Source organism: Anoplophora glabripennis, unplaced genomic scaffold (genome assembly GCF_000390285.2).
Source record: "Anoplophora glabripennis isolate ALB-LARVAE unplaced genomic scaffold, Agla_2.0 scaffold951, whole genome shotgun sequence".
Taxonomy (NCBI): domain Eukaryota; kingdom Metazoa; phylum Arthropoda; class Insecta; order Coleoptera; family Cerambycidae; genus Anoplophora; species Anoplophora glabripennis.
In genome coordinates, this window is record NW_019417244.1 from 86,452 (window position 1) to 106,624 (window position 20,173).

The following is a 20,173-nucleotide window of genomic DNA, read 5'->3' on the forward strand; positions in this document are numbered from 1 at the left end:
CTAATACTAACTAATATACTATACTAATAATATAATATACTAATAATAATATATATAATATACTATAAAATAATTTATTTTGTTTTGTGTGGTTTTATAGCATTATTTAAAAAATGTTTGTCATGTGAAATGTTATTTGAAAAATATAAATTATGAATGTTCTTGTAGTATGTGTAAAAAATATTGCAATAAACTATATTCTTTACTTACCAGGCTAGCTTTTATTAGATGTCACTTAGTTTGATTTTGAATTTTCAACTGTAATTTTTTTTTTATATGATTATTCTTGATCTAGAATTTAATTAGATTTTAAATTTAATTATTTTAATGACAATTAGATTAATAGTTTTACTTTCTGAAAATTAGATAATACAAATTTTTAATAGAACATGATGACATCTCAGTGGTCGGTTCTAAAACGTATTGAGATTAATTATTAAAAAAATGTTTTAATATGTCATTAATTTTTGTTTAAAAAAAAAATAAAATAGTGTTGTTGTAATTGGTATTGAAATTCGTATATTGAAACAATAGAGTATACATTTATAAATTCTTACTAATTCCCTTATCTAGCCTGCGATAACTTATTTCTAATATCTTATACTACCAATTTATAGTTTCTTATTACCTAGATCTACACTTTTATTGTCTTTCTTTGTCTATGGTTTTTTCAGTAGTAATATCCTTTCTGCAATCTATCTCCTGTCTATTATCCTTCCTCTTGTCCACTTGATCTCTCCTCTATTGACTTGTTCTCATTCTATGTCCTATACAACTCTGTTGGCTGCAACTGCCTGAATCACCTTTATGGCTCATATGGCTTCTTTCCTTTCTTAATGGCTACAATTCAAATGATGTTTTACTAACCTGACAATTTTACTATTATAGTTAGTTATCTGTCAATTTTGACTTCACCCTAATTTTTCTTTCCTAACTCTTTCTTTATCATTTCTTGAATGTACCGCAATAACTTTGTGCTTGTTTAATTTTTTTTTAAATTCTCCTCATCGATTGATTTCCCCTGGTAGTTTATATGGTTTTCTTTTAGTCTTCTATACTTTATTTCACTTCTTATTTAATCTTCTTTTTATTGTTCTAATATTTATATCTACTAATTCCTCTTCTTACTTATTCATCATTATCATTATTTTTTCTCCGTATCCTTGATAACCACCACTTTTTTAAATCACTGCACTCTTATCTCTAATTACAATTTTTCTTAATCTATCCTTTTCAATTAATTAGATTATTACTTAATTTAACATTTTTTTTTTGCTAAATTCCATTATTTTATGAACACTTTATTAATTTATTATGTCACCTAAATTATCATTACTATTTCGTCACCATCTATCCAGTATGTCATTACTTGATGTATTTTAAACTTAACTTCCATTAGGTATATTTTATAATAAAAACGCTTAAGTCAATTTCTACCTGTTACAATATATTACTTATTTATATACAGGGTGGAGACTTTAACTGGAATAAATTCATTACCGGGGAGCTAAATAAGTTTTTGAATAATTTCTGAAACACGTCAACGTTTGAATGTAAATACATTACCTTTTTCAAGCAATATGTAAAATATAGCCCTTCAAGGAGGGCGTAAACCACCCCCAACTTTTTTTTCAAATGCAACAATATGTCGGGGACCCCTCAATGAAAAAGTGATAGAATCCGGACTACTGATCACATTGGTAGAAAATTTGTTAGAGAAGCAAGAGTAAGTACAGCTTATGAAAGCGAAACTAATCAAATACAATAAAAATCAACCAAAACCAATGAATTTTGCGGATTTAATTGCACCTTTGTACATTAACTACAAAGTCAGGGAAGGGGGCAAGCACTTCCCATGCAGACGCCTATGAATTTGTTTACTTACTTTGACCAACTACAAATTTGTCTTAAGGTCGGAAAACTTTTTAACAATAGATAAATCTTAAAAACAAAGTGATCCTCCGAAAAAAAAATTATGTAGGTGTACAAATGTATAAAGAAATATGTATGATACTCCAAAGAAAAATTAACTATTCTGTTACCATTACCAATTTTTGAAAAACACCTTGTACAACTGGATTGAGGCAAGAACTCATGTCTACCGAGTAATTGCGGGCCAGCAACAGTTTGGGATTGTGGGCTTGCTACACCTGATAAATATCTGAGGAGGTACAGTTTCATGCTAAATTTTATTTTTTAAATTTAACTACAGGAATTTTATGAAATAGTGCTAATTTCTTTTGTAATTTTGACACCTGATATTTTACATAGAAATTCAGAAATTTCAGGAATATGCTTATTTTCTTCTGACGATGAGAAAAATTTACTATAACTACATTTGTTTTGTGGGGACACACGTTAAAACCAAAATGTTGGAATGGAACATAAACCAAAAAATTAAAATGACTGCTCAGAAATTTCATTATTTGACTCATTACTTTAACATCTCGAAAAGTCACAGATTAAAAGGCTTATTTTTTGATATTGAATCTTTATTTTTGCATCAAATCATTATTTAACTGATAATTTAAAAAATGCAAAAATAAAACGAATGTGACGGACAGCTATATCAAAATTAGGTACGCTGTAAAATTCCTAGCCATTAACGAAATTGTTTGGGCAAATATCATTAACTTTCAGTATAAAATTCAATGACAAAACACTATATAATTATGTTTTTTATGCAAACACCTCATTGCCCTAAACAATAGTTAGCTTAGCTAACTTATAACAGATTGTCGCGGATTTTGATTGGTTATCTCATTTTCATTATCCCTTAACATCTAAAGTTGGTCGTGCACCCTCACGCTTGTATCGAAGTGAGTGAAAGACGCACTTTACATTGCAATATGCTTTAGTTTATCCAGTTTATTGTGCGTTTGTTTATGAGGTTTTTTACTGAACCTTTGTTTTTGCACTAATAACTTACTTTTACGAGAGCACAGTCGAATATGGTAGTACCCTTGTGTATTTATTATCAGTGTCCATAGTATGCTGGGCTAAGGCACTGAAGTTTATATGTGTATGACCTCCTTAGAATGTCTGTATGGAAGCTTTAGAAGCCTGGAAATTAGGAATTTGATTTATACAAAAAATTGTGATATTTATTAAAAATTTTTTATTAATTTACAATAAATAGTGTGTAACAATAACTACATTATTAATGAATGAAATAATTTGGAGCATGGCATTGTGGGCATCCCCAAAGGGTTATGGTGCTGGAAATCCTTTTGGTTAATGATGACCTTAAGGCCGTTTTGTAGTTTGAATTGCGAATTTCTCGGACTTAATAAATTTTGCCGAAATTCGAAAGAGGGTGAAGATTTTCGCACCTTTCCGCGCTGTTGGCGGCTTCTAGACGATGAAGGGCCATGAATGGTCGGCGCCATCTGATACGACTGATGAGTTTTGGCGGCAATCATAGCTTTCTTGCGCAGTAGGACGCTTTGTCGCATACACTGCCAGCATCGTTTGGTACGGCTGATGGCTTGAAATGATATTCATAAAATCATTGACTACATAATTTTGTAAAAAACATCTAGTCAATACAAAACTTTGTAGTCAATGATTATGATTTTTATTCCATATATAAGTTGCACTCTGAATATGATGGTATATTTAAATTTGCCGCCAACTGCAGCGTAATAAAGCATATTAGGCAGCGACATCTATTGCATAGTTTTTGAATTACATTCTCAAACCAAAGACTGATAGCACGGTCATTGCCGTTTCTGTTTTGTGTTGCAGCTGCTATTTGTTTGCAGAACGGGTGTAAGATGGCGCCAGTTGCGTCTGGAGCAAGTGGTGCTTCCTATGAAAGACAAGTAAATAAATCCTCTTATTTAGTTACTCATATGCCTATAACTTAAAAACAAATCATAAAGGCTAGTTGTATTATTAAATGAAAGTTTAACTACACTATGTTTTTTTTGTAGCTGCAATTCATTATATTCATATTTTGCTAAAGACAAGGGTAAGAGTTTGGAACCTAAACCACATTATACATTAGATAATATTCAAATTTATATAAGTATTAACTATTTTTTCTCTATTTTACTTCAGAAACTCAAAAACTGTTGGACCATATTAATGGGGATTTCTCTGGAGGAGAACTGACCGCCATTATGGGTCCTTCCGGCTCGGGGAAAACCTGCCTCATGAATATACTAGCAGGATATACGTAAGTATTGATGAAATTGTACTTACTTACTTTTACGGAATTAGAAAATCTCAGCCTTGAAACCATCATATTATCATGCATTCAACGTTTCAATATGCAGCTACCTATCGGTTCGAAGAAATATTGTTAATGGTTTTTAATTGACACGTTCATAGTGGCAACTGCAACAGTCATAGAACATTAATCTGGTTCTATGAAATACTACGACATTCAGTGGTGTAGAAATTGAAAAAATATTTGAAATTAATATTGCTTGTCAGGTAAGACTGAATTGAAATATTGGAGACCTTCATCGTCTTACAGTCTTACCTTGTCCTCCGTTGCTACTTCTTCTACTAATAAAAGTAAAAGTTTGTAATGTTAAAGGCTTATAATTATTCAATTTTTGGTTGTAGTTGGGTATGTTATTTAGGGAAGACAGGGACATGTAGAAATATATTCATAGAAAAAAGGTACACTAGCATTAAGATTAATCTACTTATTTCTACACAAGTTTTTTCCCCTTATTTGTGTTATAGTTTACGTTCTTTCCATGTTTATTGGTATTTTTCCAACTGTGGAAAAAATTTATACGAATGGACCCATGACTCGATTTACTGCTCCTTCAAACTTTTTTCCTTCGTTCCTTCCTTCTAGCGTTTATGTTACATTTCCAAATTCTTCATTACTTTGTCCTTCCACCTTGCCTTTGGTCCTCCTCCCTTCTACTTCTCCCTATTTCCAAATATTTTTTGGCACTCGTACAATACTGTAGGTCTGTCTTACTATTGTTTTATAAATTTTTATTTTAATTTGCTTCCGGTCATTATTCTTGTATATATTTCATTTTGCATATTTGGTTTTCTATATACAGTGCTATTTTTTAAAACCTGACATAGGCCAACTCTTTTATTTGAAGTGATAGACTAGTACTTCCAAATGCAAAGTTGCAGGAAATAATTTGATTAAGAAAAATGTTTAAATAATTCTTTCCAGTGTTGCCAGATTTCTGCAGTAGCTATTAAAACGATAATTTTTTAAATGGCAACAAGGTATTTTTTTAACATAATTTTACAAACCTTCAAATTCTAAATAGAAAATGTTATTTCACATCTCTTTATTAAAGTAGCCGTTTTAGAATAATCAGCAAAAATAACCAAAATAATCTGTAGCCGGCAGAAACTAAAAGAAGCTAACATATGTCTTGGAAATTAAACAAAAATTGTGTTGTTTTAAATGAGCCATCATTATTGTACTGTTATTGTATTATTTGACAGCTGTTGTATTTGAACGTGTATAAAAAATAACGTTTTAATTCAGTTGCTATGATTAATCAGTTATTTAATCCATAAGAGAAAGTTGAATGAATTTTTCTTCATGTTGGTGGCTTAAGCTTACGCAATGCGTGCGCTGAATTTCACGCAAGACAACCCGATAAGTCTCTTCCAAATCGGAGTTTTTAAGAAGTAACTTAATAAAACTAAAATCAACTGGCAGTGTGTGCCCAAGGATTCGCAAAACGCTCAAAATCATCTTAACAACTGCATTAAAACGTTATTTTCATACACATTTAAATAAACAGTTGTAAAATAACACAACGGCAGCACAATAATGACGGCTCCTTTCAAACAACACAATTTTTGTTTAATTTCCAAGACCTACTGTTGCTATGTTGGTTCCATCCGACTACAGATTATTTTCGTTGTTTTCGCTGACTGTTCTAAAACGGCTACTCCAATAAAGAAATGTGACTTAACATTTTCTATTTAGAATTTGAAGGTTTGTCAAATTATGTTAAAAAAATACTGTGTTGCCATTTATAAAAATATCGTTTTAGTAGCTACTGCAGAAATCTGGCAACACCGGAAAGAATTAATTGTAAATTTTTCTTAATCAAGTTATTTTCTACAACTTTGCATTTGGAAGTACTAGTCTATCACTTCAAATAAAAAAGTTGGCCTATGTCAGGTTTTAAAAATAGCACTGTATGTAATTCCATTTCTAAGTAAATAAAACTATCTACTCCTTCGAAACTGTATAATACACCCATTTTTCTTGTAATCATTCTCAATGTTTCTTGATTGTAAATTCTTTTTCTATCTTTTATTTTCTCTCCATCTCATATTTCCCGTCAAACCATCTTTGCTTTTTGTTCTGTACTTTGATATTTTCTGTTGTTCTCATTATTTACTTTGTAAGCTTACTATTCCGCTGTTGCTTCTAGCGTCCCTTACTTATTCTTCGCAATGGGAATTTTTTGTTTCATTTTTTATTCCTAATAAAGAATGGACCTAATGTGCGTCCGGTCCCCTGCAACTTCTAATATTTCTCATACATTACCTATTTCACTTCTTTCTATTAGAACGTAATACATAAACTCCATCTGACAATCTGAAGATACCTTTACGTATCTCCTTCTTTGGGAAGTATGTACTCTCCACTAATATTTATTTCTTTTTTGCAGAATTTATTAATAAATATCCATTTTCATTTGTTGTTTAATGCTGACTAATTTTCCAATTGTTGGTCTAAACATTTCCTCTCTTCTCCTATTTTTACATTTGCATCGCCCAAAATTATTTTCCTATTTTGGTATTCTTTTGTACTCCGTGTCTAGTATTCTATAAAAATCTTCATTTGATTCTATTTGAGCTTCCTTCGTAAGTGCATGTACAATTATGAAAGATACATTTTGGTATTTTCTCTTCAACTCCATACAACATATTCCTTACTGATATAGCTTTAAACTCCACTAACAATTAATTTGTTTTTTATTAAAGTAAGTAAGTAAGTAAGTGTTTTTTAGCTTATCAAGCTAGTTACAAATTACAAAAAAAAAGCACTGACTAAAAACCTCAGCACCCTATTTATTTCCTCCCACTGTTAAAATATATATGCACATCAATTTCCACATTCTTTTTTAAGTTTCTTGCACTCATCATAATTGTATTTCTTTATTTCTCGCACTAATTGTTTCAATGCCGCGTCTTGATATGTTCCTCTAACATTCCATATTTCCTCTTTTAATCCATCATTTTTTTCATGTACCTACTTGTTTACAAATATATATTGCTTTATTTATTTTTATTTTTATTTTCTTGGGCTCGTCCGAGTTGTCTGCTTTTCTGATCTTCCATATTCCTTTTTCTTCTCCATACCGTTTCCATCAGTTGTGACCATATTTTTGCCAACTTTTTACACTTTTTCTACACTTTTCGTTATCTAATTTTCATTTCCTCTTCCGGCTTTATCAGGTCATCATTAACATGATTTTTCAGATGTTAGCTTTTTTTATTTCTTATCTTATCCTTTTCTTCTTACGATATATTTGCTATTCACCTTTAGTATATTTGTCCGAGAGCGACAAGTTCTTGCTGGAGCATGCTCGAATGTAATATCCTGGATTTTGGATTTTGGTAGGTCTCTTGTTCGTTTAGCAACATAACTTCGCGTTGGGCACCGTGCCGCGGATTTACGTAAGTCGGTAGGTCGGTCGTTTTTCTTTTCATGGCCCCAGGTCGGGCGCCATGATCCGGATTTTATTCGATTTGGCTTGCTCTCGGTGGAGTTGACCTGCTCTCCCTTAGCATCATGAGAGAGTAGTACACCCTTATAATGGATTCGGAACGATCGCACCAACCTGGGTCCGTTTTACCCTCGGTGCCAGGATGTTAGTTACCTGCTCGTGGTGAAGGGGTTTTCAGTATCTTATACGCTTCATTTTTAACGTTAGACCTTAAAGTCGTAAAAGAAAGAAGCAGAGATTTGCGCTCTTCCTCCGTTGTGAGTTCGATCTGCTTTGGGTGGATGAGCCATGTTCTAATTTGTGTTTCTGATTGATCCTAAAACGCACTGTAGGCACTAACACTTGCCTTATTAAAAGTTTGTATGACTTGAAATAGTTTTTATTATACCCTGCACTGGCCCAGTTGTCTAAAAATCACCTTTGCACTGATTAGAAGCACTATGGTGTACGGTGTTTGTGAAGCACCGAAACGATAAGCTTTTTGTAAGATTATGAAATATTGCAGCGTAAAGTTGAGAGTGTGTTGCGCTCGGTTTAGGTAATTTTTTGGAGAAATAATTGTAACTCGAAAATGCGGTTTCTAATTTTTGACCTTGATGCTTTTATAATAAGAGTATAATATACAGGGTGATTCAGTCATAATGTCATTAATTTTAGCCACGTATTCGGAAGGCTTAATAAAGACAGAAAATCGGAAAAAAAAAATTTTACTCGACTTTTAAAAATGAAGGAAATCAACCCATAACTCCCGCTACGAGGGCGGCCCTGGCAGATGCCCGGATGCTCGGAAAATTTTGTAACGTAATGTTCGGCTGAAGCGAACAGAGTTGCCAAGTTCACATCATAATGTGTGGTTCACATTTACTGCTAAACGTATTCAAGTAAATAAAGGAGCATGCTGCATTTTATTATAAATAATTTTAACAATTGTATTAACTTAGTGCAGAATGTTTTAACAAGCCTGACTTCTCGAAGTAAACTTTCATTAAAAGAACATAAATAAAGCAAAGGTAGTTGCCTGTTTGTAGGCACACCGTATTTTATCAAATAAAAAAGTCGGCACACTACTAAATACCCAAATATACAAAATACACTACACACGGTTACAAAACCATTAACAATTTAAAGCGTTTATTCAAATCTACCACCCTCCATATCTCCCGCATTTTTCCCGCAAAGGAGTTAACATAACACATTTTCAAAAAGTTCAAGCTTTAGAAGCAGCTGATTTCCCCAATCGTCTTGAATTTTGCAATTGGTTCCTAAGTGCAGCAGAACTTTATTAACAAAGTGCTCTGGACGGATGAATGCTGTTTTACTCGTGCTGGCATTTTAAACAGGTAAAAAACATAAGTATTGCTTTCTCAAAAACAATAAGTGCCTACCTAGGTTACACCAAAGTTTAGATTTACACTAAAGTTTACATTTATTATGTAAACTTTGGTTATACGCAACTGCATATTGAATAATAAACTGAAATACTAAAACTGTGTATTATTTAACATAATAAATTATAAAACGTGAAAACGTTAATAATATTAAAAATGATAAATTGTAATAACCGTACATTCGAAAACAATCATCCCTATTCATTGATGACACGATTTTCCTTTGATAAAAGACCGACAACTTTTTGCTCTACTTTGCATGGAATACGATCCTACTACAGTTCGTATTAGTCTAGGAGCCAGATCAGGTTCCGTGTACTAGCTATAAAAATAAACTTTTTACAGCCATTTAAACATTTAATTTGTTGATAACAATTAAACTGACCACTTTCAGGCTTTGCGACCAAGTTTTTTGGATTCAGGAGGTCAAAATACTTTAGAATAAGTTGTTTGCAGCCGTGGCACTCTGGTTGGCAACGGAACCCTGTCTGGCTCCTAGACTAAAGTGCACGTGCAAATTAGAAGGTTATTGACCTCGACACAGGTTAGCCTAGGTCGGAAACACGTACCGAGTTGTTTATTTGTCTCCGTCCGATTGTATTTTTATCTTCTATTACTTACAGTCAATATTTAAATACTACATACATTTCACCCTCTCTTTATAATTTATCTAGTGAGTGTTGGTTTTTTATGTCATTATTTCTGTAATGAAATTGAAATGGTTATGAAATGAAATTTAAATTATTTGAACTCTTGGGGTTTTGTAATTTCAATATTAAATTTTATTTAAAGTGAAACAGAGCTAATTTCTTTGCAGCCATAATAGTCACATTTGGTCAGATGAAAACCCGCACACTACTCGTCGGTTTAGCTTTCAGAGGAGGTTCGGTGTCAATGTATGGGCAGGAGTATATGGCGATCGTTTAATTGGGCCGCATTTTCTACCTGAACATCTGAATGGGCCGCGTTACTTTCAATTTTTAGTAGAATTGTTTGAAAACCTTCCCCTTCAGATGCTACGGGATATGTGGTATATGCACGACGGAGATCCGGCCCATTTTGCTCGCGATGTCCGTGGATTTTTAGACGATCAATGTCCCAATCGGTGGATAGGGAGATGAGGGCCCATAATCCTATGGACTTTTGTATATGGGGTTATATGAAATCTGTCGTGTATCACACCGAGGTAGAGAATGTAGAGCAGTTGCGGAATCGTATCGAAGATGCCGCTGAAGAAATACGTAACAACCCTGGTTTATTCCATCGCATCCGCCGCTCATCTATCTAACGTGTACACTTGTGCATAGACGGTAACGGTAATGTATTTGAACATTTGCTTACAGCAAAAAATTAACATTATGATGTTAATAAAAACTGATTTTTGGCAAGGCATGCTCAGACCTCCTCGAGGTTCTTGCTGGGCAACAATAATAATTTAATATGTTGATTGCATAATTATAAAAAATAATTTATAGTATTTTAAATTATTATTTGCTGACGTGAGCAAACCGTTTATTTATTGTCTTTATATGAGCGAAAATATATAAATATGGCAACGTTGCATCTAGGGCGCGTTGTTCATATCGTAGACGTGCTCAAATTCTGAATAACCGACGACGTCAGCCGGTCAGTAACAGCCTGAAAAAGGGGTTAAATAATGATTTGAAAATATTTTTTTTGTGCTTAAATATGCGTTTAATTTTTTTTTAATCACGCCATCGTATTATACTCATTTTTCTCTATCTGCTCTTAAAATTAATGACATTATGACTGAATCACCCTGTATAAATACAAATTCTTAATGTGTTGTCGAGTACACTCTCTGGTCAGGCGTACTATATGGTACTATACTCTGGCAAAGTAACTGTAGGAACCCAAGGTTGATGTTCGTACACTGTAGGGGTGGATTCCGTAGGGTAGCCTGTTGTACGGTCCGGTTTAGTGTCTGGATTTTTCGATCAGAAAAAACAGCGTCCTTGGTTGGTACAGTTGTCCCCGTGCAATTGTAGACCTGAAACTTAGTGATGTTAATACCGACCCTAAGGTCTTGTAGAAGTTTGAATTTGAAGTCATCTGGATGTCGATTTTTTCATAATTTTTTGAAAAGTGGGTGGAAAAAATTTTCTACTCTTGGCTGTTGTCGACGACCTCGGGGAAGAAGTGGCACACGTTATCATCGTTCGAGAAACGGAGGACTCTCGGCGGCGAGCTTCCCATCCGGGCGGCTGGGCGGTTGAAATTTTACATGCTTCGGTGAAAAATTCCGTAACAATGGTGATATTTTGTATCGCTTATTTGTGGTTTCTGAGGCGTGTAGCGCTCCATCTCCTGCTTGTATGCATCTGGAACGATCCGATAGCAATCGCTGCGTATGCGGAGCTTCGCGAGAAATCTTGGAAAGATTGGTAAAAATTTGACTGCGTCATGTAATCTTCTTTTGTAGAAATATTGCGATTATTCGAAACATTGGTGAATTTTAGATACTATGACAGTGTGATGTGAATTACCATTCATCTGTAAATAACAAAATGAACGTTATACTTTATTATCGGGAACAATAATTTATTGTACCTCACGAACCGTACCCAGAACGTTCAGTGCAAGATAATTCTTAATTGTCGCAACACAATTTTATCATTTTTACTGCATGATTGATAGGAGACAAATATCAATTTCACAATCTTTTTCCTTGATCTGATAAGATGTTATTGTTTATCAGCACGTTAATAGTTTTTAATTTAGTACTAGACAACAGGTGTTTTAGAATGTAAAGCAGATATGTATATACTTTAATCCAAAATCATATATTTTGTAGATAAGACTGTTTGTAAAAGTCTGTACATTTAACTTGAAGATAAAAATAACGGTATTATTATACTTTATCTTTAAAACGATTACATATTTCCAAGTAGGCCATGCCACATCGTCTTTAGCCTTTATGTCAGTGAGATATTTCCTGTGTCTACGATGATCCACTTAATTAGGCCAGGAAAATAAGCTGGGAAATTACCATTTCACGACTTTTTGCTTCAACAAGCTGAACTTATCACTATAGATGCTAAATATTATGTACAATAACATATTAGTTTCCACAGTCATAAAAATGGGGGGAAGCTGTTTACAGGCTGGTTCATTAGGTATATAATTTTTACGTAAATTTACGTTTTTCGCTTATAACTTTTTTCCGTTCATTTCGACGAGAAAACAGTACAGTATTTTTTTTCGACTTTAAGAGACCTACAAAACTAGCCGAGCGTCAAAAAATATTGATTAGATCAAAAGTTATAAACAGAAGAAGTTTATTTATGACTTTTGAATTAAACATTTATAAACTGCGTTATTATTACCAGAACGTTTTGGCATCGCATCCTCTCATTCCTTATCACTATCTAATAACTCACACGAAATCTGGAATCGGTAAGTTGAATAGTTTACAAGTTATGGCCATATAAACAAATTAACTAATTATTAGTCTGGACGATCCCGAGGATCTTTCACAATCGCACTGATTTTTTTCAAGGTAGGTTTCATAATACGTTGAAATATATAATTTTTTTTTAATTTAAAATTTGCAACCTGGATTTTTTTTTATTTTTTATGAAATATACGACGCACGAGCGTGATAATTATATATTACTACATATTCGAAAAGCTAAAAATAAAATCGTCAAGATTCGTTGAAGTTACAGACTGTCAAAGTTGACGGTCGATTGTTAAACAAATTAGGTTGGTAGCGGCAAAAAATATACTGTCATAACGGGCATCCCGAGTACTTTCCAAAGTAAAAATATTTTATTTGTGGAAGTATGTAAGAAATATTGTCAAAAGTTAGTGGGTCGCTTGATTTTTCGGCGAGCCGTTGCGCTGCGGAAGGGTGGGGGAAATGACGATAATATTCATAGTCCTGCCGTTAAAAAAGCGAAATTTGCTTGAAAATAATATATTTGACAGTCTGTAACTCCGTTGTTTTTCAACGAATCTTGACGATTTTTTTTTAACTTAAAGCTCTTTTCATAAGCTTTCCGAATATGTAATAATATATGACTATATCACGCTCGAGCGTCGTATATATCACTTTGCAACGAAGGCTAAAAAATAAAAAAAAAATTTCGAGGTTGCTGAAATTAAAAAAATATATATAGATTTCAATGTATTATTATGAAAACTACCATGACAACATCAGTGCGATTGTGGAAGATCCTCGAGATCGTCTACACTATTAATTAGTTAATTTGTTTATAAGACCATAACTTGTAAACTATTCAACCTAGCGATTCCAGATTTCGTGTGAGTTATTAGACAGTGATAAGGAATGAGAGAATGCGATGCCAAAACGTTCTGGTAGTAATAACGCAGTTTATAAATGTTTAATTCAAATAAACTTCTTCTGTTTATAACTTTTGATCTAATCAATATTTTTTGACGCCCGAGTGCTAGTTTTGTAGGTCTTTTGAAGACGAAAAAAAGTTAATTTACTGTTTTCTCATGGAATAGAACGGAAACAAGTTATAAGCGAAAAACGTGAATTTACGTAAAAATTAGACAATTAACCACCCTGTAAACAATCTTTATCACACAATTACTTGGAAAATCTAGAATTTATTTCGCGAAGGTATTTTATTTGGTATTTCTCTGTACGGAGTAGTTCGCGGTCTGTTACAAGAGTTATCCATAATTTCTCTTTTATCTTTCGAGATATCAAAAAATATGACAAAAAAATTGCCGGAAATATAAATAACTATTTTTAATATAAGAGTACAGAATACACATCCAAGAATTGATTTTTGTAAATTGAACAACTTATATATTTTTATAATTTTTCTAACAATTACTTACACCTTAACAAGATATGACAGGAAAAAAATCCGGACATTATTCGATGAAACATCTTTACCAACATTCCAATCGATCGATTGAAGTCAATAATATACATACTATCGTTTAGTGAAATGAGTCATTTTCAATTTTTTTTTTTACAAAATTCTGTTAGGAGTCTTGAGAATTCTATAAACATGGTTGAACCTTGTAAATAAACAAATAAAAACTCATGTACATATTGATCAAGTCACGACTTACGACATAAATATTAATGTTAAAAGTTATGTCACATTTGTTTACAAAATAGGTATCAATGTGAACTTGATCTTAGAAAAAAACTGGGCAGCCTAGCAAATAAAGCAATTATTTTCGCGATTTGGGCAACCGAAAATTTAATTTGATATCGCGAAAAATAATTTGAGACACTATAGGTGGCACTTATGATGGTTTAAGAAATATTATATGTAATTTTCTACTATACATATACGTACTAATGTAAACTAATAAATTGATTTACATATCTACAGATATATTTTCAAGAGATATAAAAAGTACCCACTATAATATTAAAATAATAATAAAAATATACTCGTATGTATTCAAGAGCATGTCGTGTTTCGTATCTCGCTTCGCATCTCGCAATAATTAGTTTTTTTAGCGAATTACATTATTTTTCTGGGAAATTTCTATGTAATTGACAGGAACCTCCAGATAATTTAATATACAGAGTCACCAATCAAAACCTGAACCTCCTGATAAAAGTTTTATTTATTGATCGATATTGGCTGGTTTTTCTTTTAAAGATGGAAAATAAAAAACTGCACCTTTAAACAAATTGACATATTTTATTTTTATTAATCAAATCCTATACTTTTTTAAATTCAAGATTAAATCGTATTACTGATTTTTTGATATAAAATTGAATTGGCATCTGTACTTGGAACGCACTTAAATGAATATATATCATTAAAAAATTTACATATCATTATTACAAAGTAAACTATGGAATAAGCGTCGAAAACTGATAATTTTAATAATATTACTAAGCAATGAAAACAAATCACGCTAATGATGCTACAGAAATTTCATAGAACTAATAATAATGGTACAGAGACTTTATAAATGTTTACAAGCGACGTGACCGCCGAGCTTTGGCAACCCCACATTGCACGATTGGTACTGGCAACGAAAATTACCTAAATTTCGGTATCACCAATATTAATGATTCGTTTACAATGAACAGTAACAAACCGTTACACCTACGCTCAAGATAATGCGACTGCTGATTGGTTGAAAAGAATTTCGTGAAAAATACACCAATCACAACCAGTTGCGTTTTAATGTTCTTATTGTTTCAATATTTTCCAAAGAAAATTACTGGTCACGTGGTTTGTAATCATTTATGAAGGTTATATATAAGGTACTGGTAGTCATGATTTTTATAGGTTGGGGCCAGATATAAAAAAAATTCAATCGATTTTAGCCGAAACGAATCCCATTCCTCACCATACCCTACAATAACCGACCCACATTCAACTACTATAACATGTGGTAATGACAGAAAAATATCTTTTTACATATCTCTGGGACCAGACGAGCAATATTCCGTTAATTTTTGGCCAAACTGAGATCATCCTATTTACAAGGAGAAGGAAGATAGGCGGCTTCAGAGCCCTAACCAAGTATGGGAGGTCCCTGACTTGGGTCAGGGAAGTCAAATACCTGGGGGTAATCCTGGATAGTAAACTGTCTAGATTTTTATCTGCTCTGACAGTCAGGCCGCGGTCAGAGCAGTTAGCTCCCCGATAGTAGTCATTGAAACTGAAAATTAGCTGTAACATCCGAATTCTTTGAAACTGCATGGATTTGCATGAAAATTTAGAATAAGGCTCATCTTAGGCTCAAGTTCAAAAGTGACATAAGGCCGATTGCGTTTTTTATTTAACCCTTAAAAACTACCCCTATGCAAAAAATAATTATAAAAAATTACTTTTTAAAGATTTGGAATGATTAAATCGAGCAATTATTTAAAATAAAAGTTACCTTATAGCTAATAAAATAATTTTCCCCTTTCAACCCCTAAAAACCGCCCCTGTATTGAAAAAAATGAAAAAAAATTACTTTTTAAAATAAAAATTCCCTCATTGCTTATGAAAGAATTTGTATCTCATAACACTTTTCAACCCTTATAAATCGACCCCTGTGCTAAAAAAAATATAAAAAATTACGTTTTAAATCTTGGAATGCTATAATTGTGCAATAATTTAAAATAAAAATTCCCTTATATTGAATTTTAACATTTTGCTCCAAAAATGAGAAAGCCTATTTTGCTCCGAAAAAATGTCATTGGTTTTTTTACCATAACTCGGTTAATTTTGAAGTTATAGTATCCTACAAAAAAGCATTTTAAAGGTAAATTCAAAAGCTGTAAGATCGTATATAAAACCTCGAGACAGGTCGTTTTTTCACTAAAATGGATACTTCAAGCGGCGAAATCTTCTTTATTTTTTATGTTATAGGAATAAAAAAAAGCAAAATATTTGTTGAAAAAAAAACATTTTCGTTGTCTATCATTTTTTACGTATCTTTCATAGTTTCAGAGTTATTATATAAATAAGGCAATTTTTTTTATAATGAAAAATACGTTTTCAACTTTTACCGTACATTATTAAAAAAATACGCATTCTAAACCGATCTAACTTCAGGATCGTATGAAAAACACTAAAACAAAACTAATTATAAAGGGTCTACGATTAATTTTAATTCTGATGGAAATGGTACAGCGTTTACTGTTCATTTATCCTTAAAAAATATGAGCAACCCATCTGTTTTTGACGATAACTCCTTCAATTTTGCTCTAATTAATCATTTTGAAGGTCTTTTTGAGTACTACAAAAAACTCCTGGAGCGTTATACACGTAAAATCAATCCTTTTTCCGTTATTTGACGTTGAATACATTGATTCGAGTATTCCCCCCAAAACAAGTCCCCTTCCACTAATCATATTTCGCTTTGTATAGGACTTACAACACTTTTTAAAAAACGATTTTCTTTGTTTATTTATAAACCACATGTTTGTTCATTACACTTTTTTTAATAAAATGCGTTGTTTTTGAGTTATTCGCGAAAAATACATTGAAAAAGTGTTTTTTTTTCACTCAAAATTCCAAGTTCAAAAGTTTTCAACTCGTGAATAACTAAAAAACTATTGATTTTTCGAAAAAATTCTTCGACTTTTCTCTATCTATCTGCCAAATTTCAAGTCGAGTCAAAGAATTCGGAGGTGAAAAGCTTCAATGACTGTACTACGAAGAGAAGGTCTGCCCTTGTTCGGGAATGTGGAGACGCTCTGGAGTCATTGGCCAGACGAAGAGAGGTAGAATTGGTTTGGGTTCCGGGCCATATGGGTATTCCTGGTAACGAGAGGGCTGATCAACTGGCTCGACTTGGATCTAGGCGACCTAGCGAGGGACCTGAACCAATCCTCGGAATCACACGAGGTAGTATTAATGAGGCCCTTAATAAATGGGCCTATCAAACTTTAGGTCAAAACTGGAGGAGGAACAGAGGATGTAGGCATGACCGTAGTTTCATATATGGACCTAGCAAACCTAAGACGAGATGGCTGCTGAGCCTTAGTCGAAGAGCCCTAAACCAAATGGTGGGGGTTCTGACAGGTCATTGCAGACTTAGGAGGCATTTAAGTTTCATAGGAATTGAGAAGGACCCATTATGCGCGAAATGTGGAGTAGGGGAGGACACCCATTCACCTTGTGGGACATTGTACAGCCTTTGGGAGGTTAAGACATAAAGTCTTTGGTGCTGAAGAGCTGCAAGGGGTTGAGGTGAGGGACCTTCCATGGACCAAAATCCTAGCGTCCATCAGGGCGTTCGGTAGATTCGAGGAGGGTCAGAGGCAGAGTGGAAAGGTGATGGGACTGTGAGGCAGCCACACCTGTGGCCTACTTGCCAGGCTGAGGCCGCCCCCTTCACTACTACTACTACTACTAGCAGCACCCATCTTCCCACACCCAACCCCATAATTCTACTAATCACGCCCAACTATTGTGACACGCAGCACCTGTTCATGCGAAACGAAGTGTGTTCGTATGGTTTGTCGTTCACTCGTTGGTTAAACCGTCTCAGGCACTATAGATACAACTGATCTCAGAAACTCGAATATGTTCTATTTCACTCACTGTGAGGCTCAGTTGTAGAGAAAGAAAATGTGGCAACGGTGATTGATAAAATCATAGCTGTTAAATTACTTACAAATTTTACTACAACAACAATCCGATTATGAATGAAGTAAAATCTCTTATTTGTATATCCTCTGAGGGTTCAGACAACCTAGCTCAACCTGAATAACGGACTGGTTGAGTGTAAATCATGGCCATGAAAACTCAAACTGAACCTTTGACATTCAAACTAAATCTGAACCTCGGACAGGGAAACTCTAACTGAAGCTCAGACATGAAATCTGTATCTCAAACAGAAGTTCAGGCTGCCAAAACCAGGTTGATGTACCGACAGCGAACTCAAACTGAAGTTCAATCAGGCTCAGACATGGAAGCTCAACGGAGTCTGTTTGGGCCAAAATAAACTGAATATTTCTTGTCTGGCCTAGGGATGTGTAAAAAGTTATTTTTCTGCCATTACTGTCTGTCATAGTAGTTGTATGTGAGTCGGTTATTGGGTAGTATGTAGGACATTGGATGGTGAAGGGTGGGTCCGTTTGGGCTAAAATCGATTGAATTTTATTTGTCTCTCCCCAAACTCTAAGAATCGTGCATTTTTTATTTTTCCAATTTAAAAAATCCCGGAGGGCTTGTTTAGTAAAAATAATGTTTTGTCCAAAATTTTTTGGACAAAAATAAACTGGTCAAAATCCGAGTCAAAATCTATTAATACATAAAACTTTTATGAGATTTAAAATGAGCCACTGTTTATATGTTACGATATATACAGAGTGTTCTCAACTCGTGCTAACTTGAGAAGGAAATGATAATTAATGATATATATTTTTTATTATTCAAAAATGTATTTATATTTAAATTGTACTAGTTCACTTTTTTAATTTCTGTAACTAAACGTAAAATAGAAATTATAGTTGATTAATTAATACGTCGGTCGATAGCCGCACGGTTTAAGGCGTTAGTCCTTTAATCGTGTGCAAATTTCTGCCCGGGTTCGATTCCCGCGGCCGGTAGACCGTAGATTAGCTATGCTTGTACGGAGGATTGGCACCCTCTGTGCAGGTATGGTAGGGTGGAAGAATGTTGGCTTCGGTCAATGTGAGAGATTGACACCAGTTGGCATTTGACCACCCCCCTAATTAATGAGGTTTTCCAGGTTTCTCTCATTCCTGCACTGAATGGTGGTTAGGGCCTACCAACATAAGTCGTTCCTGGGCGCAAATGCGGCCTGCCTAATAATAATAATATGCCGCCTCCTCTCCCGCACAAGTCTCCGACTTATGGGCTAATTCTCGTATTTAGAATGAGGAGTAGAGATATTATTATTATTATTATTATTATTAATTTTCAGACGATTTATATAGATATTTTTTCTATATTTAATGATCACTATTTTTAATTTTGAGACACACGTAAATACGGGTATTTGGTAAGTCGATGCGTTCCTTGCAGAAGGTACCACATTCCGAAAATGCTTAGTTTCCGATTTACAAAGTTTTAATAAAATGATGCAAATTTATTAATATGTATTGCGGAAACCGATCAGAATGTTTCAATGAAATTTTACAGGCTTTGACAGTTAAAAACAGTACATGTTTTACGATAAAAATATTGTTTTCAGTTTCACCAGTGGCGTGCGCACAGGCACGTCTTTGGATATTTTTTTAGAAAAAAATTGTATGCCACTGATTTTGCTTAAAATAAAACTTATTTTTTAATTCGATGTTCAATTTGGAAGAGAAAAGGTATCCTGACTGTTTTTCTTCTGACGCACCGTTTTCGAGTAAAAAAAATAAAAATTGATTTATTGCATGGCGTAATCCGGTTTCAATAATTTGAAAAATAGCAGAAATAGCACTTAGTTTTTTTCCCAAATTTATTACAACACTTTATTACTGAAAGGAGGTTATATTCTACTAATCATTTTATTGATGTAACAAAAGTCTGCCCTACTGCGATTTTTTAAAAGAGTCGTTTTTCCAGAAAGTAGTATTAGGCATTTTTTTTATTAAAAAAATAATATTACCAGGCTATTCAACACGCATTAAAATATCCATATACCAAATTTGAACGACAAATGTCTATT

At 33.4% G+C, this 20,173-nt stretch overlaps 1 protein-coding gene across 2 annotated transcripts in view; it reads left to right on the plus strand.

Moving 5' to 3' along the window:
* LOC108913564 (ATP-binding cassette sub-family G member 1) overlaps positions 1 to 20,173 on the plus strand; it is an 89,920-nt gene that overhangs the window by 40,464 nt on the left and 29,283 nt on the right. For both annotated transcript variants that reach the window (XM_023456075.1, XM_018719131.2), the window contains exon 2: positions 4,063 to 4,180. In XM_023456075.1, coding sequence (XP_023311843.1) covers positions 4,063 to 4,180 — 118 coding nt within the window. The remainder of the gene's footprint in view (positions 1 to 4,062; positions 4,181 to 20,173) is intronic.